This window comes from Triturus cristatus, chromosome 4_1 (genome assembly GCF_964204655.1).
Source record: "Triturus cristatus chromosome 4_1, aTriCri1.1, whole genome shotgun sequence".
NCBI classification, from domain to species: Eukaryota; Metazoa; Chordata; class Amphibia; order Caudata; family Salamandridae; genus Triturus; species Triturus cristatus.
The window spans coordinates 249,494,976-249,522,514 of record NC_140585.1 but is presented as its reverse complement, the minus strand read 5'-3'; the positions used below and the strand labels follow the sequence as shown (position 1 = coordinate 249,522,514).

At 44.5% G+C, this 27,539-nt stretch overlaps 1 protein-coding gene across 3 annotated transcripts in view; it reads left to right on the top strand.

Moving 5' to 3' along the window:
* The window catches only part of STRA8 (stimulated by retinoic acid 8), a 181,367-nt gene that overhangs the window by 26,537 nt on the left and 127,291 nt on the right, over positions 1–27,539 (top strand). For all 3 annotated transcript variants that reach the window (XM_085650526.1, XM_085650525.1, XM_085650524.1), the window contains exon 3: positions 22,526–22,601. In XM_085650526.1, the coding sequence (XP_085506652.1) occupies positions 22,526–22,601 (76 nt within the window). The remainder of the gene's footprint in view (positions 1–22,525; positions 22,602–27,539) is intronic.

The following is a 27,539-nucleotide window of genomic DNA, read 5'->3' as shown; positions in this document are numbered from 1 at the left end:
AACTGCCAAAGGGCTGACAGGTCTAACACCCACCCACAGGTAAGCCTTTAAGTACCCTTAAGAAAGGGTTGGGATGGTTCAGAGGACTCTCCCATAGGAGGGTCTGGACAGGGGGGAGGTTACTCCCATGTACTGTTTTACGCCAGAGCAGGAGCCAACGGCTCCCAGGACTGGTTTGAACTGGACTACGCACAGGGACACTACATGTGCCCCTCATTCAGACTTAGTGGCGCTGGCAAGTGCACCCACCCGGTCTCAATTCACTATATCCTGTCTGGGAGGTGGTCACACCTCAATGTGACAGGATGCCTATCATTCTGCATTCCCCTCCTTGAGCTTGTCTCACCAGCAGGAGGGCAGAAATGTGTCTCTGGTCGGCAGTAACCATTTTGTGCTGTCCGGGTCTAGAAGGTTGGTACTGTGAACACTGAGAGCCTAACGGAGGGCTCTTCCAGTGCTTGGAATGATACCTCCCACACCATTTACGGTGTGGGGGTATGATTCCAACATGTTTGATACCAAACATGATAGGATGTGTTGCAGCTGTTTTCAAGATGGTCATTGCGTAATTACGCAGTGGTCGTCTATATAGTATATGGCTGCTTCACTGATTACCCGGGAGAATGGGCTCCGTAGGCTGTAGGGGTGTCCTGCTCATGCAGGGGCACCCTCTCACTTAGAACCAAGCACCCTGCCTTCAGGATTGATAAGCCCTGCTATAGGGGTGACTTGCAGAATTTAAATGCAGTGACCCTAGATATAGGAAACCTATATCTTTAGTAAGTGGTGCTAGCACCAACGTACACAGGCTGCAATGGCAGGCCTGTAGTTCCATTTTGAACCCATGGGGGACCTCCGGGGTACCTATGCACTGGGTACCTTAGTACCATATACTACGGACTAATAATGGTACCCCAGTATCCAATCTGGGATGTACCTAAGTACTGAACATACTAATTTAAGGCAGAAAGCAGATAGACTGGGGTCCTGATTAGCACAATCCCAGTCAGACTAGTCAGCAACAGCTTAGCACCTGGCAAAAAGTTGAGGTAACCATAAAAGCAGATCTTACTTTCCTACATTACCATGGGGTAAAGTATAATCTACCACAAAGGAGATAGGCCCTGGGACACACATCCTTGAATGCTATTTCTATCTGGAGAAAAAAACGGCCTTGGTCGTGTCCATGATGCTATATTCAGCTCTTACCCACACATAGATGTACAGACTCCAGGCGGGGTCACAGAACCACAGATCTTGTCAACAAACGCAGCCCCCATAAGGAGAGAGTGGCCTGACGTGCTTCATCCAGTGAAATTGACAGGTGAAACTTATGTGCCGGCCACCAGGGGGTAGAGCACGCTGAGCGCATATAAAATGCTGGTGAGCGGCCCTCTAGAGGTCTGCTGACCGCATCACTCCCAGGAGCCCTGAAATTGACATTGAAAGCTGCTGCGGAGTAGCGGTAAATGTTCACGCAGCCGTGCTGCAAAGTAAAAGAAGGTTAATGACAGCAGTACGGTGATAATCCCTAGAGAGACTGTAACAGGCCCACATTAACAGTACCACAACTAAGATATAATATCGTAAGCATATAAAACAATATTGATGGAAGAGCACTTAACTAGAGGCTGCTGGAGCAGCGTATAAACAGGAAGAAGGAGCGTCCGCAGAGGATCTTGAAGGACATTACTGCTGTGGATTGGACGGGTTGTTTCCCAGTGGTTCATGGGAACTGAAGTTTTTTATTGCTGTTTCCTGCCTTCATAATATTGCTAATAGCTGCTGGTTAATAAAAAGTGAAGAGAGAGGGGGCAGAGCTTGCCTGGCTCAAAGATGGCCTTTGCTTGAGCGAACTCCATAAGCCATCTACACTATCCTGAAGGAATCCTGGTGTCTCTGTGGTGTCATCACCCGATGACTGCCCGCACCTGGAGCGGTAAGCGGACGCTTCCTGCTGGTGTTTTTATTACTGAGAGCCGTGCTGTTGGAAGTGCGGCATTGGGATGCAATTGCCGGAGGCCCGCGGCGCGGCCTGTAATCGTGGCGATTCTGTGGTGACGACAGCACGTCCCGGAGCCTGCAGCAAGTTATCACTGGGACGCCATGAGTGCGGCTAGCTTAATCTGCCGGAGCTGTTGAGAGCATGCGTCACGTAGCCCGGAGTAAGCCGAGGATTGCGCTGGCAGGCCTAGCGGGTGGCACAACCTGAGGCCTACCGAGAGAGGGTCCTAGCACTCTATTGCAGACCCTCCGCGAGGAGCGGGACGCGAGGATCTGGTAAGCGTGCCTATACCCTGAGCTGCGGCGGTGTTGAAACTAGTGGGCGATTGAGACCCCAGCAGCTGCAGTGAAGAGCACTATAGCACCCGGCATGGAACCAGGAGGAACTAAGCTATTAGCTGAGAACTGTGTGCTGGGGAACCGATAAACAGTGCATATTTATCCAGGGTGGGCAGAGCTTTCCCGACCGGTGAGGGAGTCTCTTCATATGACTGCCACTCCATCACTTTGTGCCACCAGTACGCTGGCAGTAGATCACAGTTGTTATTTGAGGCAAGTTGCGTTGACTGTGACGTACAGTCCTGCGCCTCTCTGACAATAGGAGGGCTTCTCATTGCGGACTGAAGGAGCCGGTGGACATCGCCGAGTCTGCCAGGCTAGAGGCCATGGACAAGGATGACAAATCCCAGTCTAAGCTGCAGTTTGAGCAGCGAAAGTCGAAACCTTGGGAGGATGGTGCAGACAAGGCAGCTACTGAACAAAATAGCACTCCCAAGGAGCCTGAGTGTGATATCCATCAGATACTGACTTCCATGCAGAAGAGTTTTTTCCACCATAGACAGGAAATCGACTCTCTAGCCTAGTTCATGGACTGTATGAGCGCATCCACAAGCACGCTGAGCACCTAGACATGGCGGAGAGAAGGATATCCGAGGTTGAAGACGCCCCAGTGGAGGCAGACAACACGCAGAAGCAGATGAGGAAGTTACTTGCGGCTTTGCAGGTCAAGGCAGAGGACTTGGAGGCCAGGTCAAGGAGCTGTAGTATTCGCATCACAGGCCTCCCTGAAACAACGGCTATGGGAAACATGGAGATGTTTGTTGAACAGCTTCTGGTGACTCTCCTGGGCCGAGACACATTCTCTGCTGTGTTCGTTGTTGAGCGCGCTCACCGCTCCCTGGGCCCTAGGCTCCCACCTGGCGCTCCACCTTGTCCTGTGATCACTAAACTGCTCAACTATAGAGACAAGGTAGCTGCACTGAAATGTGCGAGGGAACTACGTGACCTAAAGTTTGAGGGGTTGTCGCTCTCACTTTTCCCCGATTTCACCATGAAGGTGCAGGAGGCGAGGCGGCAGTTCGCAGCTTTGAAGCGACGGCTGCAGGAGCATGGTTTGAGTATGCTATGCTTTATCTGGCCAGACTTGGGGTCATGATTAACGGGAAATCAAGAATTTATACGGACCCTAAGTCTCTACCAAAGGCCCTCAACTAATGTGCTAGGCCGTATGCCAGAAAACGAACGGCAGAGGAGCAGCCTGAGGCGACAGAAGGCGACCTGGAAGAGTAGACTGATAGGATTGAGTGCTGGTCTGTCTGTTTGCTTATGAAGGTACGGTATATATATTTTGCTGACAGTTGTGCCTGATGGATGGCTGGAGCTGTCCAGAGGCCTCAGGCCGCTGAGGCGTCCCAGCAATGACTGCTCGTTGTTGCTATCTACAGCATTGGAACATAGACTGTGACATTGCTCACGCCATCGGTTGCTGTGGACCCATTCTGGTCCTGCTGGGGAGCCTACATGGCGATATGTGTTGGACTAATTCCTCTCAGGTGGAGCCGAGCGTACTGATCCCGATTGGAAGTACACAATGTATGCAGATAGCTACGACTTCTTACTTTGCATGTACAAATTTCAGTACATCGCCGGTAACATCCATGTGTTACCCGCTATATGGCTTAATGCTGAAACTTTTATTTTGACTTTGCAATTTTTGCTAGAGTGCAATGGGCTTTGGGTGAGAAGGGGATGCATCCTCCATGCCAAGTTGGGGTTTGTATGGCATGGGGGTGTGTGGGGGGAAATGTTGTTATTTTTGACTATGCAGTGAGCGCAGTGTGTATTTGAAATTCCAGAATCACACGATCACCTGGGAGGGATTCAAAGGCACAGGATCAATGTAGACTTTGCAACTCTGACAGGGGTACATTGCCATGGCACAGTGTAGCGGTAAGAGAGTCTGCCTGCTAACCTGGAATATTAAGGGCCTCAACGATTCTAGAAAACTGCGAAAGGTAGCTGCATACCTAATGCAACAGAAGATTGATATCGCTCTATTGCAAGAGACCCATCTACCCTTAAGTAGTTATATGCTCAGGCATAGACGATTGCACGGCCTCTATCATGCTACGGGGTTCACTACTCACGCCAGGGGGGTACTTATCTGGGTCAACCCGAGATTAGGGATTGTGCTAGGGGCGCTCGAGGCCAAGCCAGGCGGCAGGTATGTGATTTCGAGGTGCACTGGGAAGGGAGTTGACTTGCGTATATTCAACGGTTACGGGCCTAACTATGACAATCCACTGTTTTATCATGAGTTGCTTGAACGTATGTGTGTGAAGGTGGATTTGCCACTGCTGTGGGGGGGTTGATGTAAACTGTGTTTTGAAGTCGTCACTAGATCGCTCCGGGGTGCTGGTTCGACGCCCTTTGGCTGCGGCCAGAGCCATATGTGATACTGCTACTCAATTGGATCTTTTAGATGTCTGGAGGAACACTCCCCTGGAGTGGGGGGGGGGCTTCACCCATTATGCGGCCCCACATAACCTACACACAAGAATTGATTACTGGTTTATCTCGAGATTCCTGTTCCCACAGGTACGTGCCTGCACGATACTCCTCCGCTCATTTTCTGATCACTCCCAAATACAAGACATTGAGAGTCCGAGAAGGACACCCTCTCCCTTCACATGACAATCTTTATCTTGCTGTCAACCAGTCTCCTGTACTTCTTCACAAGTGAAGAAGTACAGGAGACTAGTTGACAGCAAAATGAACGTCTTTATTCCAGCTTCAGGGTACAGCAACGTCCTACCCACAGGGCACCCAGCAGTAACTGACACTGAGCACTTGGCAACAGGGACCAAGCACTCTACATTCTAGAGTTGTATGGATAGGATATTCTATATGGAAGCAGCAGGCTAGCACAGAGCGGCAAGCAACCAATTACTACAAACCTTCCCCCCCGACACAAAAACAAGAACAGGAAAAAATATTCAATTCAAAACATAGCTATGCAATTTCTCTGGAGTTTTACGTGTATGAGTACACCTACGCAGAGGAGAAACAACCGTAGAAGAAACAAATAGGTCGTCACGACCGGAGCATACAGAGAGACGCAAAGGAGCGATCCTACTCAAGTTCCATATGTGCCCATCATCAAGTTTTACAGCATTAAGGAACAGTTTAGTCACTTTACAAGGAGGAGAGAATTTTGCACCACAGACTTCTGGGGAAAGCATGTTCTCACGCGATCACCCACACTAACCAAGGTGCGAGAAACCGCATATCTTTTATCAAAGTTGACCTTTCTTTTAGCTGACTTGAGATCCTGCAGTGCCCGCCTTTGGGGATCTTTACGAATCTCAATGTCAGCACCTTTCCCTCTCATACAAGTTTGGAACATGTAAGGGTTGGGAGTGCGCCCTGTGAACAACTCAAAAGGAATGTTCTCAGTGGTGGAGTGAGGAGTAAAGCGATAAGGCATAACTCTCTCGTATCACAGACCTCCAGTCACGATCTTGCTCCTTGCCAGTTGGATTGATTCCTTCGGAACACGGTTGAATCTCTCCACCATTCCGTTGCATTCTGGGTGGTAGGGAGAACAACGCTTGTGTTCAATTCCTTTCTTAGCCAAGAACTCCTCCATCTCCCTTGACACGAGTTGTACCCCATTGTCAGTCTAGAGAGATTCAGGAAGACCCTCCCTGCAGAAAACGTCCTCCAAGAATTTTGTGACATCTCTGGTTTCTATATTCTGTGTTACCTTGACCTCATGCCATCTGGAGTACATATCAATCAAAACTAGAACATAGGATTGGCCTACCCATAGAGGAGACAGGCCCTAAGAGGTCCAAGGCTACATGTTGCCAACACCGTGTGGGAGGTTCTCGTATTATCTATGGTTGGATCCTAGTTTTGCAAATTTTATCACAGACATTACATTCCGTGCAGTCTCTCACCATGCGCTCAATGAGAATATCGATGCCGGGCCACTAGAAGTGCAGGTGAACCCTCTCCTTCGTTTTGGAAATGCCTTGGTGCCGCTGTGAGCCAAACAAACACTTTTCTCCCTGAGAGATGTTGGAGGGACAAGGCGCGTTCCCCTCCAAAGTAAGTCACTACACAGTGAAAGTTCGTTCCGTACATTCCAGAATTTCCGTGCACCTTCAGTCAGACTCTTGATGACCTCCAGACACCAATCTGCACACTTCAAGCAAGTCATTGTCACCTTTCATAGAGTCTCTCCACTCTGCATCAGACACGACACCTTCAACAACCTTGCACACTTTGAAGTCATCAACCCCCCCACTTATCTTCGGGGTCAAGAGAGGTAACATCACATTGTTTGGGCACCAATCGGGAGAGACAGTCTGCGACTTTGTTGTCCACCCCAGGGATGTATTTCACAACAAAGTCGAAATCCTGAAGTGCTATGACCCATTTACATATTCTAGAAGAGACAGCTTAAAGGCCTTTTTGAAAAACAAGTCTTTAAGGGGTTTGTGGTCCGAATGGAAGACGAAAGGGGTGTACCCCATAGAAATTTCTTGAGCTTCTTGATGGCCCAGAAAATGCACAATTACAGAATATTGTAGTTCTGGACCAACAAGAGCTCTTGAGAGAAACATGATGTTTTCTCCCCTGCCATCTCTTGCCTGTTTAAGAACAGCGCCTAAACCTTTAGAACTGGCATCAGTGATCAGGATGGAGCTCGAAGAAGTGTTGAAGCTCTGCAAAGAGGCAGCGGCACAATGAGCTTTTTTGACTTCCTTGAACTCCAACTGGCACTGGAGCGACCAGGAAAACACCGCACCTTTCTTTAAGAGAGACCCAAGATCGTAGGTGCGGCAGGCGAACCGTGGGACAAATTTATTGTAGTACTCGGCCATTCCCAAGAAGGTTATCATTTCATCCCTGGATAGCGGAATGGGAAGATCCTCAATGGTCCTCACCAGGCGGTATTTGGGCCTGACTCCATCACAAGTCAAGCGATTACCCAGGTAATCAATTTCAGGAATATTAAACCTGCATTTGTTTTCACACAGAGTCAGACCTCTTGCAAGAATCGATCAAGCGCACACCTCAATCTTGTATCGTGTTCACCCTGAGAGGAGCCATGGATCAAGACATCGTCTTGGTATATCTTGACTCCCTCCACACCGCTCAACGCGTCTTCCATGGCCCTCTGAAAGACGGAGGCTGCAGATATCATGCCAAAGTCAAGACGTGTGAACTTGTACGTTCCAAAAGGGGTTATGAAGGCAGTTAAGTCCATGGACTTATCATCAATCTTGACCTGATGAAAGGCAGCCCGAAGATCCAAGCTGGAGAACATACGTGCATCCCTCAACTGGGCTAACATTTCCGTGACGTTATTGAGAGGGTACTTGTCTGTGACTACCACGCGGTTGAGGGCACGACGGTCCACACATAAGCGTACCTCGCCGGAGGCATTGCGTGCGAGAACAACTAGGGCCAACCACTCACTAACCTCCGTCTCAACAATGATGCCTTATCTCTTCAATTTCTCAAGTTCAACTTGCATAGACTCTCTCATGGCCAAAGGCACACTGCGCACCTTACACGTGACAGGCAAGGTATCAGGTTTCAATTTGATTTTGTGAGTATAGCCTGAGAGGCAACCTAACCTCTTGCTAAAGACTTCTTTACATTTAGCACGTAAGGCACAACTAGAATCCCCCACACTAGCAACAATATCGGCATTATTCATACTCGAGATAGACTTTGAAGGAAAAGAATGAGAGGATATGTCTCTGAGAACAATGCAAGGATCACCACCAGGAACCAAGGACACGCCAAGATCAGCCTGATGAAACCAGCTGATTATGCTGTCACCTCTGCATGAAACATAAGTCTTCCCTGCAGTTAACCTTCCCTAATATTCAGTGTTGCAGATGAAGTAGCCAAACAATTTTATGGGCTGGCCACCATACGCTAATGGCTTAATATCGGGCTTGTACACCTTTACCTTCCCATGCAGCTTCAAGTCAAAGAACTCTTTGGGGATGAGAGAGATATTTGCCCGAGAGTCAAAGAGCATCCTAATGTTGCAATTGTTGACTAGAACCTCATCATCAGGCCCATTACTCTTGTTTTTACCATCAGGTGTGATAACCTCCCCGCAATGTAGATTATCATAGTTGTAATCTGAGTCACTTGCACTTTCAAGGGAAACCTCCTTGACACGCTTGCCTGGCTTGTTCTTTTTGGCTCTACAATCTTTGGCTAGGTGCCCCACCTTTTCACTGTTGAGACATTCCAAAGGGAGAGCAGGCCACGATTTGTCAATGGCGTGGTGACCAAACATGTCACAATGGTAGCATTTCATCTGGTGTTTCCCTTAAATCTGAAGTTAAAAGAGGTGTGGACAGATTTGCGTTGTTTCCAAACAGGCCTTTCAGGTTTCTTGGTAACTGCGTTAACCTTTTCTTCCAAAACCCCGTTCTCCTTTTTAGGTCTCGCTGAGTCAGTGCGCATGCGCTGCTCGGAGAGACTTTAGTAGGTGAGTTTTTAAAGTGCTGCTGGCTGGCGACAAGCTTGCGCTCACGCGAGCACCGCCAGCCTTCAGCACCATCTGTCTTTCCTCTTGCTTGCTCCCTGCCTCCGCCACCGCTGCTGCGCGCGCATCCCTAGCGTGCTTTAGTGCGTCATCGCGATCACTTTCGCTTTCAGAGTGATCGCGATGACTTTCGCTTTTACTGCCGCGCGGCGTTACTTTTACTGCCGCGCGGCCAATGCTTGTTTCTCCCCTCAACTCGCAAGAACACACACTCTTGATTTACACTCTTGTTTTCTTTGTGTCTTTATCATTCGCTTTTTCTCTTTTTGCTGACTTCTTCCCCACATTTACCCTTTACTTAATTCATGTGCTCCACTTCTCTTATTCTTCACAACTCCCTCTTCTGGTCACTTTCCTCTCTCTATCTCACAAACACACCCCTCCCATCTGGCGGCCCTCTTAACTTCTATCCTACGTTATTCTTTAACGCTCGTACATCTCTCTAAACACCCACCTATCACAGCTACACCAACACGCCCCCTAAACCGCTCTCTCTCTCTCTCTCTCTCTCTCTCTTGAAACACACATACAGATCTCCCTTACAAGTGCATGTCAAGTCGTGCCCTAAGAAACATATCCTCTAAAATGCACTTATGGGTCACTCCGCCGTAGGCACCTCTCCCTCACTCGCACACTTCATTTACAAACAGCTTACCCGGCCACATATCTTCTTTTCATCATCATCATCATCATAGTCTTTATTCGAATTAAAAAATAATTCATACAAGACACAAACAGATACAGAGTTATAAAATATCACAATCACTAGATAATATAAAATCTTCCAATAAATAGGTCAACTTTGTAAATAAGAGTAGAATTAAACATTGAAGCAGACAAGATGAAGTGCAATACATATCAGTAATAAAAACGATAAGTAAAACAAGGATATCTAGCAAATAATTGTGGATTTTAGGGCCCTACTTATATGCCTTCTCAGTACACCGAAGGGCTTTTCGTCTGAGAGACCATGCCCACCCCAAGTATTTGGCTAAGACAATTGAATGGACTGGTAAAGTGCTTGTGTGTAGGTCTCTGATAGCTACAACAGAGCTCCTTGTGCCCAGTAGTTTACATAAAGGGGAAAGCCAGTGTCGTCTAGGAGTAGCGTATTCAGGGCATACGAACAGAAAGTGGGCAATAGTTTCTTCTTTGGCACCACAAACAGGGCAGGTACATGTACTTACACCAAACCACCCGCAAGTTAGGGCCCTGAGTGGGAGGGATCCTGCTCTAAGTTGAAAATAGAGTTTCCTGTCACTTGGTGAGGTGATCAGATCCCAATAAGGTTCTAAGAAGGTGTGACCTTTGCCTCTAAGAAACGGCTGGTCATCGTGGGGGAAATAGAATCACCCCACACCCTGTGATTTGCCCGTTCCCAGTATAATGTTTTCAATAGCTTTTTAGCAGGAAACTCAGCGACAACTGGGTCGTTCCATAGGCCTTCCAGCCCCAGATCTTTCAAGGATTCGCGAAGGTTCCTAAGCCACCCAATCTTATGGAACTTATCAACCTGAATTACGTCCATGATGCCCATTGCGTAAGATCGGAGCTCCGGTGTAGTCCATAGTCTCCTCCAGTATAAAACCGGACGGAGATTGGCCAAGTCCTTAATGGCCTTTCTGCCTAGATCATAACGCAATGGGACCATTGGCGTACTTTGTGGTAAGCCAATAATACAACGAAAAAATGTGTTTTCGACGGCCGTTAGGGATGTTAATGCGTCAAAATCCCAGAGCTCTGCCCCATACAGGACTGAGTTTAGGGCCTTTGCCTCATATACTTGTAACACTGGTTTAACAGGTTTAGTGACGGATTTTTTATGCTCTTTAACCAGCGTTCCCGTAATCTGGGTGAGTTTCAACGTGGACAGTTCCAAATGTCTGTTCCACCGGTTGTTTTGGGACACATGAATGCCCAAATAGGTAAAGTTTGTTACCTCCTCCAGAATTTGGCCGTTCATTATAAGCTTACCAGTTCTGTAGCTTGGGTGTGGGTTGAATGTCATAAGTTTGGTCTTTGACACATTGACCTCCAAGCCATGATCTTTGCAAAAATGTTCAAAAATTGACAGAGCCCTTTGCATGCCACACGGAGTTTTAGACACTATGAGAGTGTCGTCGGCAAACATTAATATTGGTATAGGAGCTCCTGCCAACTTGGTAGCGTCGGTGTTAACTTGAAGCATATAATCGACTACTCCATTAATATACAAAGAAAAAAAATATATCTTCTTTTCACATTTCTACCTTGCATTGTATCCCACACAACATACACACATACATCTGTTTTGACACAACGTTCTCTTACATAGTCTCCATGAAGACGTGTAGCCCTTGGAGGCTCCCACTACACTTAAACACATATCTCACTTGCACAGATCCCCGTTGCACTCCGATCGCTAGTAAACACGCATCTCCTTACCACATAACATCCTTACACAAACACACACCTGCACGCACATCTCACAAGCACACATTGCTTCAACAGCAAACATTTCCCTTACGTGTGCACATCCCTTAGGTATACACCGCTCTTAAACACATACACAGGTCTCCCTATCTCTTTATCCCGTTTAAAGACACTCACCTCCCTTACACACATACACAACTGGACACATGATCCTTACACATAATTTCTCTTAAACACTCACACATACACACATATCTCCCTTTCACACAATCCGTTTGCCTTTTGGAAACCATGTTTTTCTCCGTCTTACTTCTTTCCATCTGACCTCTCACACTCTTAACTAACATCCCTCCTCTTCTACCACACGGTGGGATTCATCAACACTTTTCTCTTTCTCGTTTTAGCTGTGTGTTCTCTTGCTCACACACAGCTTTTTCTAATTGTATTGTTCCCGTATCACCTCTGACTTCTTTCTCGAGCATATGTAGGCCATTATATCCCATCCCCCCTTTACCTTCTCCTTACACTCTTTCTTTCTTTCTGTTCCCCCCATTTCACATTTCCACCTCATCGTTTTCAATCTTGTGTTGTCCGATTCTCTCTCTCCCTTCCACCCCTCGCTCACTCTTGTGTACATCTCATCCTTTTCTCCCATCACCCTCTCTCCTCTCGTGGTCCCCACCTCTTTCTCATGCTCTTTTCCTTCTCTCTCTCTGTCTCCTCCTCCATTCCTACCCTCAGGCACAACAAGTCAGAGATACAGCACAGAGAGCCGCTGACTCCTAACTCCCCCACCCCAATCTCCACCACCCTCCGACATCACCCACCCACCGTCTGAGCCTTGGGAGAAAGCCCCTCCTCGTTGCCAAGGTGCCAGCCTCTTGCCTTGTACCCTACTGAGGACCTGTGGGGGGCAGGATATACAGGTAAGGTGGCTCCCCACCCTGGGCGTGGCTGGGAGGGGAGGGAACAGGTGTCAGAGATCCCGTCCAGCCTGGAAAGGGAGCTTGCTGCATTAGTGCAACAGCGCGGCAGTAACTGTACTTGACCGGTACATGCCCATTTCTTCATACATGTGAGGTGTTTTGTCACACGAGGTTGTGAGACGGCACCTCGGAGCGTGGACAGCGCGACGGGGAAGGCGTAAAGCGCGGTTCCCCCGAAGTTTGTAGCCTCTCAGTCTGAGGCTTCTGTTTGTTATTGTGCTTGTGCGTGTTTTTGGAGGACATGATGTTGACATTCAAGGCATGTCTTCGAAAATGATTGCATGTTCACACTCAGTGTGTAATTTAATATCTTCCGTCCAGCAGAGTTAAGAAAGTATATTAAAAAGATTTTTTTAAATGTTTTTTCCGATTCACAACCCTTCCATAAAAACATCTAGTGTTGGCAAAGCCAATCGGTCTTGGCTGTAAAAGGATGAGCTATTGGCTTTTCCAATGGTTGTTTATACTTGCACAACAGCTTCAATTGACTGCATGGCCAACTCATCCCTTCATCCTTCTGGGGTCGAAAACATGTGTGCCGTACAGTTGTGATCTCTCTCAGACAAAATCATCAATTTAAAGTGCAGACTGCCTGCTGCAATGTGCTTCTTTTCTGGCATAAAGAACAGCAGTCCTCGCCATCGCAGCACCTTTTTTAAGAGGATTGTCTGGTTCAAGGGGTTGGAGGACCAGTACCAGAAGCCTGTAACACGGAAGAAATATAAAAACAAGCATTAAAAATGCAATAGGTCTCGTCTTTCATTAAGTTAAAGCCATTTGCTATGCTATACAATACCATTAGCAAAGCAAATGTCTTTAACTTAATAAAAGGCGAGACCTATTGCATTTTCAATGCTTGTTAATGACTTCCACACAAGCCAGAGAGTGTTCTATCCTCTTGGGTAACACCACAACCTCATCAAGCTTTGGGTCATCTTTTTGCCAAAGTTCGTCCTTGATCTTTTCAACACTGCAACCAAGCATGAACTGATCATGTATGTGCTCTTCAAGGGATCCATCGAATTTACACGTGGCACCCAATTAACGCAAAGCGGTGATGTTTGCTTCAACTGACTCATCGGATTTTTGCACGCGCTTCCCAAAGTAGTAGTGCTCAAGAATTGTGCTAACCTTTGGGAGGTAGTTATCCAGTTTCTTAAGACAGATTTCGAACTCATTGAGGATGTCTGATTCACCATCATTAAGATTTGGAAGATGTTCGAAGACATCCTGTCCTTCAGAGCCTAGACAGGGTAACAGTAATGCAGATTTTCTCTCAGCACTCAAGGATACTCCACAAACCCTTACATAATTAAGGAAGATCTTTTTCCATTTTGACCAACGCAAGGTTGGATCACCAGGGTTAGAGAGAAAGAAGGGGGTGGAGTTGCATTTTGCATATTGGCGTAAGAACTTGAAGATGTAGATAAGTAGTAAAGGTGGCGTGAAGCGTTGACACGAGTCACAAAAATATTGTAAGCAAGTAAGTGTCAAAAGTATTATGACATGCTTCTCTGAGAAAGTGTAAACTTCAAGCTGTGCGCGTCAGCGTAAACATCACGTAAAATTTGCAGGCAGGAAAAACAAAAAATTCTTATTGTTTCAATTCGTAATGTGTGAAATTAAAGCTGTGTGTGTCCGCATAAACACCACTCAAAGTAAGTAAGCAGTAACAAAGAAATTAATGTTTAAGGGTACAGCAAGAAAGTAATTGAGACGTGCTCATTAGGGTGATGGAAGAAATGAATGGCCAGCTGTGCGTATCAGTGCAGGAAGACTGGGTGCCGCTTGTCGCTGGGATTTCTTTGCTGGCTGTTGCTGCCTCGGGACTCCAAGGACCAGGAGCCCCGTGACTGTGCACACCTGTGCTTGCCTGCCTGCCCGCCCACAAGCGCTACTTAACTTCTCGCGGCCCCCGCTTCTAGGGACGCGCGCGGGCGTGTGCCGGGCGAAGCCCGGGCCATGGGTGGGCCTGTCTCAGACCGTCCGAGACTGTGCGAGGCTGGGCTGGGCCAACCCCCTTGGTTTTATATTTATATTCATAGTCATTGAATCCGTGATTAAGTGGTACGCTTTGATTGTTGAAGATGTTTATAATCGGTTCATTTGGACACGTCTAGTGGTACTTTAGTAGTTTATTCTTAGTAATTGTTATCCTTGAAATTTAGACAATCAATAAGCTTTTTACATTTTATTTTGTTTTAAAAGTTGTCTAAGAGATTAGGATACGAACTCAGGCATTGATTTTATCTTGTTTGTTTATATTTTATTCTTTCTTGTATATAGGGGTATTTGTTTAAATACAGAATTAATAACATGTCGAAACGCAAATTATCAAAAGGCACAAACAATATAGTTGAGATCCCAGGCTCTACCATCGATTGCTATCTTGTTAAGGCGGTTAGCGCCATTAGTGTTGAGATAGATAAGGCGGAACGGCGCCTCTCACTAGGACTAGGTAAAGCATCCGGCTCTACTAGCGTGATCGATCCACAAGTGGAGTCTAATGTAGAGTTCAACATAACCAATGATCCACACATTGCCTCCCATCTTAACTCCTTATGCCCAGACCCTAGAGAAGTCCAAAGTCTACCAGTAGCTAATGGATCACCTCTCCCTAAAAGGAAAAGGAGCTGTTGGAAAATTCCGCAAAAACAGGGGATAGCCAACAAAGGCACTAAGGCATCAATCCATAACCCTATAGTGGAGCATACATCTAGCCTGGGAACTATGTGTGATTTACAGGTTAATAAGATCATAGCTGCTATATCCCAAACTTTAGAATCTCACCTTAAACAACTGCATGATAAAATAGATCTACTTAATGGTGAGGTAGTTAGACTTAATGGGGCACTTAACAAATTTGAAATATGGCAAAAGGGATTTAAATGGGCAGCAGGAAGGACCACAAGGTACAGGAGCAATACCTGTTACAGGGGATGCATTAGATATTCCTAGGAGCGGAAGGGCTGGAGAACAGATCAGCCCTAATTCCATAGTTTTAAACACAGTAGTTAACACAGCCCTCCCAGGACAAAGGAAGGAAATACAGGGGAATAGTTCTCCCTGTGAGGCAGGTATCCAAGGTATTAGGAACATGGGGACTATACAGGTAACTACTAAACAGATAGAGAAAGACTCAGAGGTGGGAAAAAGGGTTAGATCTATTAATTTACCCCCGGATTGTTGCCCGTATGTGGCAGTATTGGTGAATATTCCCCCTCTTAGTCCAAGTATAACAAACACATGCATCCCTTAAAAACAAAGTGGTGGATTGGTTAAAACGCAATTGTGGCTACCCTGTTAACTTTGCGGATCAGATCCTTACGACAAGATGAGTCAATTGGATCGGTCCCCTAAAGAAAACAAAGAAGGGTGACTGTGTTATTGTTAACTTTAAAAACCCATATCATGCTAGGCAAGAGCTCCTGTTCAGACTGATAATCAAGGTAGAATTTTACTTCTCCCACTTGTTTTTTTTATAGCCATTTAAAACAAGATACATCTATGGCTATAGATCTGGTATATCGTAGAGCCAACTGAACTCTGCCCCCTTTGCCATATTTTGCCCTCCCAACCCATAACAGATTTCAACCACTTATGAACCTTGAGGAGATTGATTGACATAGCCCTGCCGGCCACGCTAAAGGAATGGCGGGCTTTACGAGCACTAGCCAACATAGTGCTGAGGGATTAGAAGAACAAGTACCTTTCAGACAGGAGCTAAATGTACAAGGGGATAAAAGTATTCTGGAAGGTAGGAATCTGAGTAAAGAGCAGGGTGAGTCTTTTGATGATAATATGAGCGAACCCATGGAAGAAGATTTTTCTCCCCCTGTTGTGAACTGTATGACTAATGTGACTGGGGCTGTGCAGTACCCAATGACCCAGGTAGTTGAAACCGTAAAGAGTCCTATAGTTTGTGGACTGAGTATAGCCACATGGAATATAGCAAGAGAGATGCTAGGTTGGATTGATTTTCTTAGTAAACATGACATTATATGTCTCCAGGAAACATGGTGTCTAGAATATGTTAATTTTGATGGGTTTGTTTCTTTTAATTTAACCGCTCTGAGTTCCACAGCCGGTAGAGCAAAAGGGGGGTTGTTAATACTTATGTCAAATAACCTGCCTATAGAAGTTAAAAAGTCTTTTAATGTTGGATGTCACTCACAGGTACTCTGGCTATACCAAAAAAATGGATGGGAAATCTTGTTAATCAATTTTTATAATAATCTGTTTGATTGTACACGACACAAGGTAGTTATAGAATTGGAGAATGCAATTGATAAACTGGGTAATGAAAAAGGTGTTAAATTTGATATAATCTGGATGGGTGATTTTAATACGCAAATATGCCCTTTATCTGCGACTAAGGTTTGTGGGTTTAGGAATGACACAGGAGACGATTGTGTGCATTTCCCACATAACTCCTATGGAGAAATTTTAAACATAATTTTGGCCAAATTTGATCTGGATATAATGCAGTGTGCAAGAGACGGTTCTGGTAATTTGATCCCAACTTTTACAGGTGTAAACGCTAACTCCATTATAGATCATGTCTTGGTCTCTGCAGGTATTGTTTTCATTCTGTACCACTCCGTGGGTAGAAGATCTATTATTAAGTGATCATAATTGTATTACTATGATATTAGCTGTATGGGACAATAGATGCCCGGTAATACAAACCATGATTGGCAATGTAGCCCCATGTAGACCAAATGGTACTAGAATAAAATGGAAAGGGGTCAACCCGGATAAGGTAATAAAAAATATTGTCACTGAATGTTATACCGAGATCTGTGCAAATTTGGATGCTAATGTTGAACCTTCTCTGATTTTAACGAACTTTTGTTAAAGTAATGGAACTATTAATAGTATTATGACTACAACTTCTAATAAGAAATCTAAACAGAATAGAGGATGGTTCAACCATGCCTGTACCGACTCTTTGAATCAGCTTAAACAAGCATTGTCTAGCAGGAGTAGGGATTTGGTGCTTGTTAAGAATTTAAGATTGGCCTATAAATTACACTTAAAACTGAGAAGGAGAGAGCTTCAAGAGGAGGCCTGGGATAAATTAACAATGGCTGTGGATACTTCTAACAGCCAGTTATTCTGGGAGACAGTTAACTCACCTTTTTTAAAAAGCGAGGAGGTCCCCGAAATGGCATCTCATGTCAGCAGTGAGGCATGGGTTGTGTATTTCTCTAGCATCTTCAATCCAGGAAATGTTGCCATAATGGACCCCGGGGATTCAAGTCCCTGGCCGATTTTACCTCTTAATATTACACTAGTAGAGGTGGAACAAGGAATTAATAGCAGCAAGGGTGGGAAAGCCCCGGGCCCGGATGGTGTCCCAATAGATGTCTATAAAGCTACACCTGCTCTCTGGGGCCCCATATTAAATAGAGTTTTTAATGCCGCTGTCTCGGAAGGCGCTCCCTCCACATGGGGCGAATCTATAATTATCCCCATATTCAAGAAAGGGGATAGATCTGATGCAAAAAATTATCGCCCGATCTCTCTCCTAGATTCATCCATTAAAATTATGAGTAGGGTCCTACTTGTCAGGCTAGAGGAGTGGGTGGAGTAAAATGAGATTTTAACTCAATCCCAATATGGTTTCAGGAAAGGACGGGGGACCCTTGAACAGTGTATTAACTTGGATCTAGTAATTGGAAAATCTACACGTGCCAAGCAAGGGTCCCTTTTCCTATGTTTTGCTGACCTTAGCAGCGCATTCGATTTAGTGGATCATGCCATGTAACGGCCGATTCTACTAGGTCTTGGTGCTCCAGAGCCTATTGTTTTCTTTCTGGCTAGGCTTTATGAAAAATTAGTAACATCAGTGCGGTATGGTCAAAGGGGCGAGTGTACTCCCAAATTTAAGGTTAAATTAGGCATCCGTCAGGGTTGCGTCCTTGCTCCACTGCTTTTTACACTTTTTATTAATGAAGTGGATGCAACACTTAAATTGGTAAAGTCTGATGCACCCCAGGCGGAAGGACAAGATGTGCCGGTCTTGCTTTATGCAGACAACGCCGTATTTTTATCGAGAACACCTATAGGCCTACAGAGGCTAATAGATACGTTTGTTGGTTTTATTAAGGGTAGAAAGTTGCAGATCAACAAGACTAAAACATATGCTATGGTTTGTGGCCCACGGTCCGTGAGAACCAAACCCTTTTTTGTAGACGGACAGAGAATACAAACCGTTGATAAGTTCTGTTACCTAGCGATAACTTTTTCTAGTAACGGTAAATGGTCACAAGAAATGATGAATGTTAGGTCTAAAATGGCAAAAGGTGTACATGGGATTTTCAGGTTTGCTGCTAAAATAGGGGACCGCCGTATCAAAGATATGATGCATATTTATCAATCAAGATGTACCTCAATCGCACTTTATGGTGCGGGGGGTTTGGGGTCATCATTATCATGGTGACTTGCAAACAGAGGAAAATATCTTCCTTTGTTTACCCACTTCAGCGTCCTCTGATCTAATACATAGCGAAGTGGGGATTAATTATCTGACGGACCTAATTGGGCTAAGACCTTTGTTGATCTGGAGATCTATATGGCTGAAAGAAGAGACCGCGTTCAACAGAAAAATTATTAAAGACTGTCTCCAACAAGATAATTGTTTAAAGATCCCTTGGCTCAATTACATAGTACAAACTTTTAAGGATTTATTTAAAATAAATATTTTGGAAAACCCCAATGAAGTAATAGAAATGTCTAAAACTGAATTGAAAAATACATTTCTGAGAGAGTGTAAGTCTGTACGACAAAAAAGTAGTGGACAATTAACAACTTGCCAGTTCTATTATTCATTTTTAGAAACTGGGGGCTTCCAAGCTTATTTGAGCCAGGTAACTAGATTATCACATCGATTTGTCCTTACTAGAATGAGATTAGGCATCGTTCACCACTTGGTAGCATTTCCCTGTGTAAAAAAGTATTCCGTTTTCCCCTGCCCATGGGATGGACGTTCTAAACAAAGTACCATGCACTTTCTCCTTATATGTGATTTGTTCCGGAACCTCCGTATTGCTTTTCTTAAACCTTTGTTTAAAAAATATCGCACTTTAACTACGAATGCTGCTATGAGTTTATTGTTTACAATGCGAGAACCTGATATTTGTTTTTACGCCGCGACATACATTCTGAGATCAATTCAGGCAAGGAAAAGTATGTTGTTTTAATAGAATTTTAATAGTCGTAATCAATTAATGTAATGAATTGCACTGGTCTTTTAACAATGTTTTTAAATGTGCTTTTATGGTTGTTTTATACTTACCGAATAAAGCTAATTGAATTGAATTGACTGGTAAACAATAGCTGATACGCGGATTTTACTCTGACGTGCTGTGTGTATCAGCGTTGAGATGTGCAGCTGTTGTAGAAAATAAGATGTTGAGCTGTGCGCGTCCCCGCGTTACGAGAAACTGATGCAAATTGCTGTGCGCATCAGCGCGAAGAAACGTGAAGCAGGAATGTGTATGAAGAATGGCTGTGCGCCTAAGCGCGTTGTCACTCTGGGAAACGAAGAAGCTCCGTAGACAAGACTGTTTGCCGGGCAGTGAGGGCCCTGAACAGCGTAGCAGAGCGTAGGACGTCACGAGTGTTCGACTCTGGAGTGACGTCTGGGTTCACAGAGTGGAAGAATGGAGGCGTTCCAGTTATGGTAGGGTGACCAGATTCTCAAAACAAAAAACGGGGACAGGTCATAGACATAGAAGTAGGACTACGGTTTGCAGTAACCATCGACATAAAGGTAGGACTATTTGACAGCTCCCATGGACATAGAAAAAGGACTATAATGACAGCTCCCTCCACAGACCGAGATGAAGCATTACAGACGACAAATCAGAGGTCTTTTATTGGCTGTAACCATTAATTCCATTTAAACAGACTTTGCCTCAACATTTGCTATAGTTGGTGACCACGGCTTTAGTGCTGGTGGCGCCCTGTGCGACAGTGTTTGTTGGCGCCCCCCCAAGACCACCTCCACCACGGATTCTCTCACTAGCACCCTTTAACAGTGACCAAGTCTCCATAACCACACTCTCTCAGATGCATTGAATTAGTTATATAGCGCTACTCATACCAGTGTAGGGTGTCCGAGCACTTCGCATCACACACACATTACACAGAGACAATCAATCATGCATGTGTAATCAGTGTATAGGAAATGTTACATAAGCCAAAGGACTAAAAGTGTAGGGAGTCGCATGTCATCCATACTGGTAGGCAGTATAGTTTAAGAGTGCTTTGTGTGGAGAAGCACAAACGCAGAATCGAAAAAGAAACAGCATAGTTGGGAGTTTTCTTTAATAATAAGAATCGATTTCTAGCCAAATTATCCCTTTTTGCAACATTAATCAATGCTCTAATAATGTATACTTTGCAGTGTGTATGCAGTTCTAGGATGAAAGTTAATAGCTCACTATTCTAGATCAGGACTTTAAGTTATAAATTGCAAGTAACAAAAGGATATCTCTTTTGAAAGCAGTAATCTGTTGATCTGTTTACATCATACGCACTCTGTAATCTACTTGGTACAGGTTCTTTGCAGCAGGCATGTTAACCCTCTACACTAACTTCACCGAAGTCAAAACCTCAACTATACAAAATGCTGATCTCTCTCCAGGAAGATTATTAATCACACGAGTTATCTTGACATTTATGTGAGGCCTGGTAATTGCTGGGGGTAAAGAAACGCTGCAGCAGGTGCTTCAAAAGCATAATAAACTTTAAAACACGGCGCCCCCAGGAAGCCAGCACCCGGTGCGGTGGCACTCGCACCGCCCTAAAGCCGGCCCTGGACACGAAGTACAAACAGTTTACTGTTTCTAAACAATTGGAGAAAAGTGTCGGGACACGGGGACACTTCTCCAAAAACGGGGACCGTCCGGGGAAAACCGGGACGTCTGGTCACCCTAAGTTATGGGGCCAGGCGTTCGGCGTGAGCAGGTATCGCAGTCATTCAAAAGATGTCGGTGAGACATGCGCCGTTATGAAAGAATGCAGGGGATGAAGGAGTCTCAAGCTTTGGTGAAATTGCGCAAAACGAAGTGTCAGAAAGTCACAAACAAAACAAGAAAATCCTGCCAACAAAGGGTGTGCACCGTTCCAGGGTGAAGGAAACAGTGCGGGCCTTGAGAGGGCGGTTCAGAAGTAGAGGCTTGGGTAAAATCCAGACTAAAAGAATACGAAGGCAGCCACATTGATTCAGGTCGCTGCAGGGTGCGCAGGCTGCTCAAGGAAGCGTTGGGAGAAATGAAAGACCTGTAGAAACGGATCTTGCGAGTGAATAGACAACGGCAGGCTGGGAAGTGTAAGCGTAATGTAGAGCAGGAGAGAAAGGAAGCAGACTGGAGTAAATCTCTATAAAGATGCGCGCACAGTACTTTGCAGTTCCAAGAAAACTCAGCTGAAAGTTGTCAGGCCCCACAGGAGACTCCTCTAGACTTCAATAAGGTGGTCTCACAGGTTCACTCTTCTTCGCTCATCGCCAAAGTGAAGAAGTACAGGAGACTGGTTGACAGCAAGATGAACTTCTTTATTCCAGCTTCAGGGTACAGCAACGCCCAGCAGTAACTGACACTGAGCTCTTGGCAACAGGGTCCAAGCACTCTACATTCTAGAGTTCTATATGGAAGCAGCAGGCTAGCACAGATCGACAAGCAACCAATTACCACACTTCATAGAAAACGACCAGCAGAGGGCAGTAAAATACCAGAATTGCTTTGTGCTGAGGGACTTTCTTTTTAAAAAAAATTTTGGCAACTGCCTTTATTTAACTTTCTTGATAGAAAACGACTAGCAGAGGTCCGTAAAATACCAGAATCACTTTAGCATTCTCTAGATTCCAGTCCATAGAAATTGCCTTCCACAAGCACCCGCAGACTATAATATTTTTTTCAAATCTTGTATTTTCAGTGATATGACCACCGAAGGCCCTGAATTTTTTTAAAAAAAAACAGAGCTTTAGACTATACCATTTCCAGCTGAAAGGCAATATTTCTCTCCACGTGTTCCCATACCTGGCGTGTGCTGCAGTTTGGTGCTTACTCTCCCTCCATGTTAAAGAACAGTAGATATTTCAGCACCCAGGCTAATGTGCTGCATAGCTAAATACATAGAAGGTCCCAAAGGCGAGACCTATTGCATTGCAAATGCTTGTTTTGTGCTAGTAGCAGGAATGTCACGTTTTCCTTTGGTTGACTATGATTGTTAATGGCTATATTTTGTGAAGGGGCAGGTTCTGCGCAGAGCTAAGAATTACATTCAGGAGCTGGAGCACACCCTGGACACTCTTTTAAAGATGAAAGGTGAGTGAATATTTTCCAAGGTTCTTTTGATTCCAGTATTTCATGTATCCTTTATCTGACAGACTTTGCTAGCACTAGAAGTAATCGGTCAGTTTTTGTACACATGTTACTAAAAATAATTTTGCTTATTCTGAACTGCTAACCTTGAACTTATTTGTGTCAAAATAATAGGTTTTGGCTTGTCCACACTACTACATAGACTCAACTGAGTGTTTTTTTTGCTGAGCACACAATTACAGGCCATGGTTAATTACCCTACAAAAAGGTATGAAGTTCCAAATCAATTGAACTGTCAGAAGCTGCAAAACTGTTTTCAGTTCAAAGGATGATCCTTTTTCAGGATGCAGGGACCCTCACCCACCAAGGTGACATGCTTCATCATCTGGCTGAGCTCCGTGTTGCGGGGTGCAATACCCAATGGGCTCTTTGCAGAGTCGTTTTTGGAGATCTTTTATCATGTGTTCGTGGATGGACCGAACGGACGAACCTCTGGTAGAAAGTAGTTTTTCAAAGGAAATGAGTGGTAATGGTTTGGACCAAATGAACTCAAATTATCTATCAATGACCAACGTTCTTATTATTTATTAGCTGGTAGTGGAATCCATTACAGGATTTAAAAAAACACACTCCCAGGACTTAATTATCCAAAGAGTGACAGGGAAGTTTTTGACATGTTTCTTGTTTAAACTATCTTCTTAGGGTTTGCAGCATTCATCAGGACCAAGAACTTGCCCTAATTTAAATAATACTGGGTCTGGAGTAGTTGGGTAAAGTTAAGCACAGGTCCCTAACACACGTCAGTGCTCACACTAAAAGGTTGTGAATAAAGTCCGCATTGGAACTTACCTATTCCTTGATAGGTTCACTAGACCTAAAATTACAGACAATATAAAAAAGTACATCATGCAACGTGATAGTGGGTACAGCAAACCTGTTGCATGCTCAGTGCCCATGCACGCTGTACAACAACATGCTTCATATAGACCTGCTCCCAGTGTATAACATAGCAGGTACAAAACTTGGCGATTGTTCACGCTAACAATAGACGGTCAGGGCCCCCTGATGTGGCCCACATTGAAAACTACCGGAAATAGTGGAGGGAGACATCAGCATCATATAACCTATCAGTACATTCCTTATTTGTGCATAGTCATAGAGTACCTACTTCCACAGGTGGTACACTGGCTGGAAGCCCAACAGTCAAGTCCAAATCACCCTGAATCTTGGCGAGAGGTTTTGCACGGGTATCAATTTAGCAAAGTCAAATCCATAGAGGACGTGTTTGACAACATGTGCTGTGTACACATGGTCATGTGATACCGTCATATGCTGGTGTATGTGCACTGGTATGGATGAGTCATCTTGTATTGGATGGCGTCAGTGTTTTTTTGATGGCATGAGTATTTTTTTATGTCCAGAAATTTGTTATTTTTTTCTACTTAGTATTAATATGTTTTTTTAAAAAAGTGTCATGCTCAGGATCTATTAAAATCGCACTGTTGCATAGATAAACCGCGTATGTACATGCATTTGTACATCACATGATCACATTATAATCCCACCTTCAGTATCGGTGCAGATGTGCCATCTTGGAGTGGGTGCATGTTGATCATTAGAACATAATGAAGGGTTATAAATTTCGGGGACCAGGCCTCCAAGATTTTCATTAATTTTTCTAGCAATAGTTTCTCATTGTGGCCTAGTGTGCTCATGAGGCCGTTACCAAAGTATATACTTAGATATTTGATATACCCTGTTTGCCAGGCCATGCCCGATCCCCCTAGGATGTCCCTAGTGCAGTGGATGTTCAGGGGTTTGCATTCTGATTTATCCCTGTTGAGCTTATAATCTGAGTGTCCTGAGTATATCTCTATGGTGTCTATCAGGACCTCAATTGAGGTCTTTGGTTGCTCCGTTACAATTAGAATGTCATCAGCGTATGCGGTTAAAAAAATAAAAAAGAACATAATTAAGGGTGTTTGTTCATGTTTGCACAATTTTCATGCTTGCACAATTTTCATGCCCCCAAAGATGAAATGATATCTGATTGAACAGGTGAAGGCAGTAAATAGCAGGTATTAAAATGGTTTAAAGCAGGAATCAACCATGTTCTGACATAGAGATCCTACCATTGTGATAAAAAAGGCGAAGTGGAGTGCGTGGTCACTTGAATACAGTGTTTTATTAATAAAATAGAAAGAATTGATGTGTAGAGGTATTCTACCAACATTGGTCCTTTAGGGAGCTATTCCTTTCTCCTAAGTAATGACCTTGGAATCTCACTGTTTAGTCCACTATTGTGTATTTTAAACTAGAATACCCAACGTTGTTCTTTTTCGAACAGCCTATATTTTATTTTGGGTCTATTATTGAGGTCTCTGATTTTACCCATTTGTTCTCATCTGTGGTATGGCGTTTCTTGAGGTAACAGACAGTGAATTTTGTTGTTGAAATGCCCTGTATTAGGAGGAAGGCCCCAACTTGTGGTGCTGGATTCATCTGGTCTGGCTGCTCAGGTGTGTTCTTGTATGGGCTTGAATATCTCTGAGATTCTCAGTTCTTTTTACCCCAAACAGTGCTTTCTTGTATTTTAACTTCCCTGTGTTGAGACTGTGCCAGTATTTGTTTATTATTTTTAAGATCATTGGATATTTGCATTAAAAATAGTTACACATTAGTATTCTGTGTGATTTCATGTTTGGTTCGAGTAGTTCCCCCCCCCCCCCCCCCCCCCCCCCCATGATTATTCCTAGCTTGATTCTATGTCAGGACCTGAGGCTTCGGATTATGCAAATCTCTCTCTTCGCTTTATTATGACAAAACACACAGCAGCCAGAGAGATATCACAGTATTCATAAAACGACAGAAAAACTACAACTCCCTACAACCAGGGAGACGTTCAGACATGTAGTCCATCAACAGTTTCCATCAATCACAATACAAAGTCCTCTGTCTGTCTCCTCCCTTCCTCTTTCTTCGCGCAAGTCACGCCATCCATTTATTGGTCTTGTTTAGATCCATCATTCCCTGAAAGAACCAAAACGAAATCAATAATTCAGAACATTGACAAGAATGTGATGCAACAACCACATAGCGCAAGCATAGTAATACCAAGAAGCAAAAAAACCTTAAAACTGAACTATTCATAAGTAAACTGATTACTTACTGCCATACGGGTGGGTTCCCACCAAAGTGCCCCAGGAGGGATAATCCTCACCTCCGTGTCCTTAATAGAATTGGAACTTACCGTCATGATACTAGGCAAATTCAGATTCTATGTCAGGACCGAAGGCTTCGGATTATGCTAGTTCAAAGTTTACTTACCACTAACTGTGCCACATTTAATACCGGTTTAAAATAAAACCTCTTAAAAGTAGAGTCCGAAGACCAGTCTGCTGCACGCATTAAATCTTCTAGACACGCACCCAGCGCAAAAGCTTTTGAGGCCATCGCACCTCTTGTAGAGTGGGCACCAAACTGCTTTGTGTCAATACCAGCCTCTTGAATAACCCACCGTACCCACCTAGCTATGGTGGGAGAAGAGACCGCCTTGTGTGGCTTCTTGAGAGCTATCAAGAGTTGCCGCTCGCCCGGAGGGCGAATTTCCTGCGTCAAATCTTCATACGCCTTCAGGCAATCCACCACACATAATTTTGGAGAATCCCGAAAACCCGGTTACGAAATTGTTCTGGTATGAGACTTAGTTCTGCGCCCTATCGTAAACACAACCCCATCCGGGGAAAAAGTCCGCGCCGAGATGTCCAAAGCTCGAACATCTGACCAAACACAAAAGCATCGCAAGCTTAGAAGATAATTCTTTCAAAAATAGGTATCTATTGTATTGCCAAGACAGAAACTAGTTCAATACCAAGTTAACGTCCCAAAGGACAGAATAGCGAGGTTCCGGGGGTAAAGACAACCTTATACCCCGGAGAAGTCTGAAAACCAACGGGTGTTCACCGACTGGTGCCCCGTCCAAAGGAACGTGACCGGCCGAAACCTCCGATCTGATCGCGTTAATGGAGCGATACGCTAAACCCTCTGATGCCAGATCGGTGAAGAAGTTTAAGAAGGGAACGACTCCTGCGACCACGGGATCCAGACTCCAACGAAGACACCAACGGACCCACCGTGTCCACGCGGATCGGTAACGTTTCGTGGTGCTATCTGTGAGAAAGTGGCTCTGTATATACTGTTCCTTAATAGGTACAGGGTGTACAGAGTCCACAGACCCCAAGGGTTTAACAGAGGTTAAAGTTAGATATAACCTTACTCTCCAAAGTGGTAGCCTGGTCGAGCAGTAAGGCAGTATCAGAGGACGTGTAAAGCATTTGTTGTACACACTCAGTCAGCAAATAGTTCCACACACTCAATAACTGAACTCTAGGCCAATGGTTTGTATATAAAAAATATATGCTTGTTTTATTTTAGAACCAACACTTGGAATTAAAATATACTTTCTCGACAGGAGATGTTTCATAAAAATACTTTTGTATATGCAATAGACTTTTTAGTAAACCGTTACAAATAGTTGCAGTAGGCAACTCTATTTCTAAACACAATACATTGAGCTCAATGATAAATTCAAATTATATGCAACAGATTACTTTTTAGATTACTTTTGTAATTCCAGGCTTGGATCCTAGATCCAGTCCTGGGTCAGTTCTCAGAATCAGCTGTTGAAAGTCGACTTTGGTACTGTAATGATTTTTAACTAATATTTAGCTATTTCAAAAGTGAGCACTTAGAAAATATTTCAGAGCAAACAATCAATGGTTCCCTATAGAAGGAAATGTTGGTTACAGGTACAGTAGGTTATCGTTACTTTTGTAATCCAGTACTGGGTGTCTAGACTCAGTACTGGGACATTTATCCAAAACAGGTAAGTAATTACGTTTTCAGATGTTATACGATTTTTGAGGAATATTTAGAAATTGC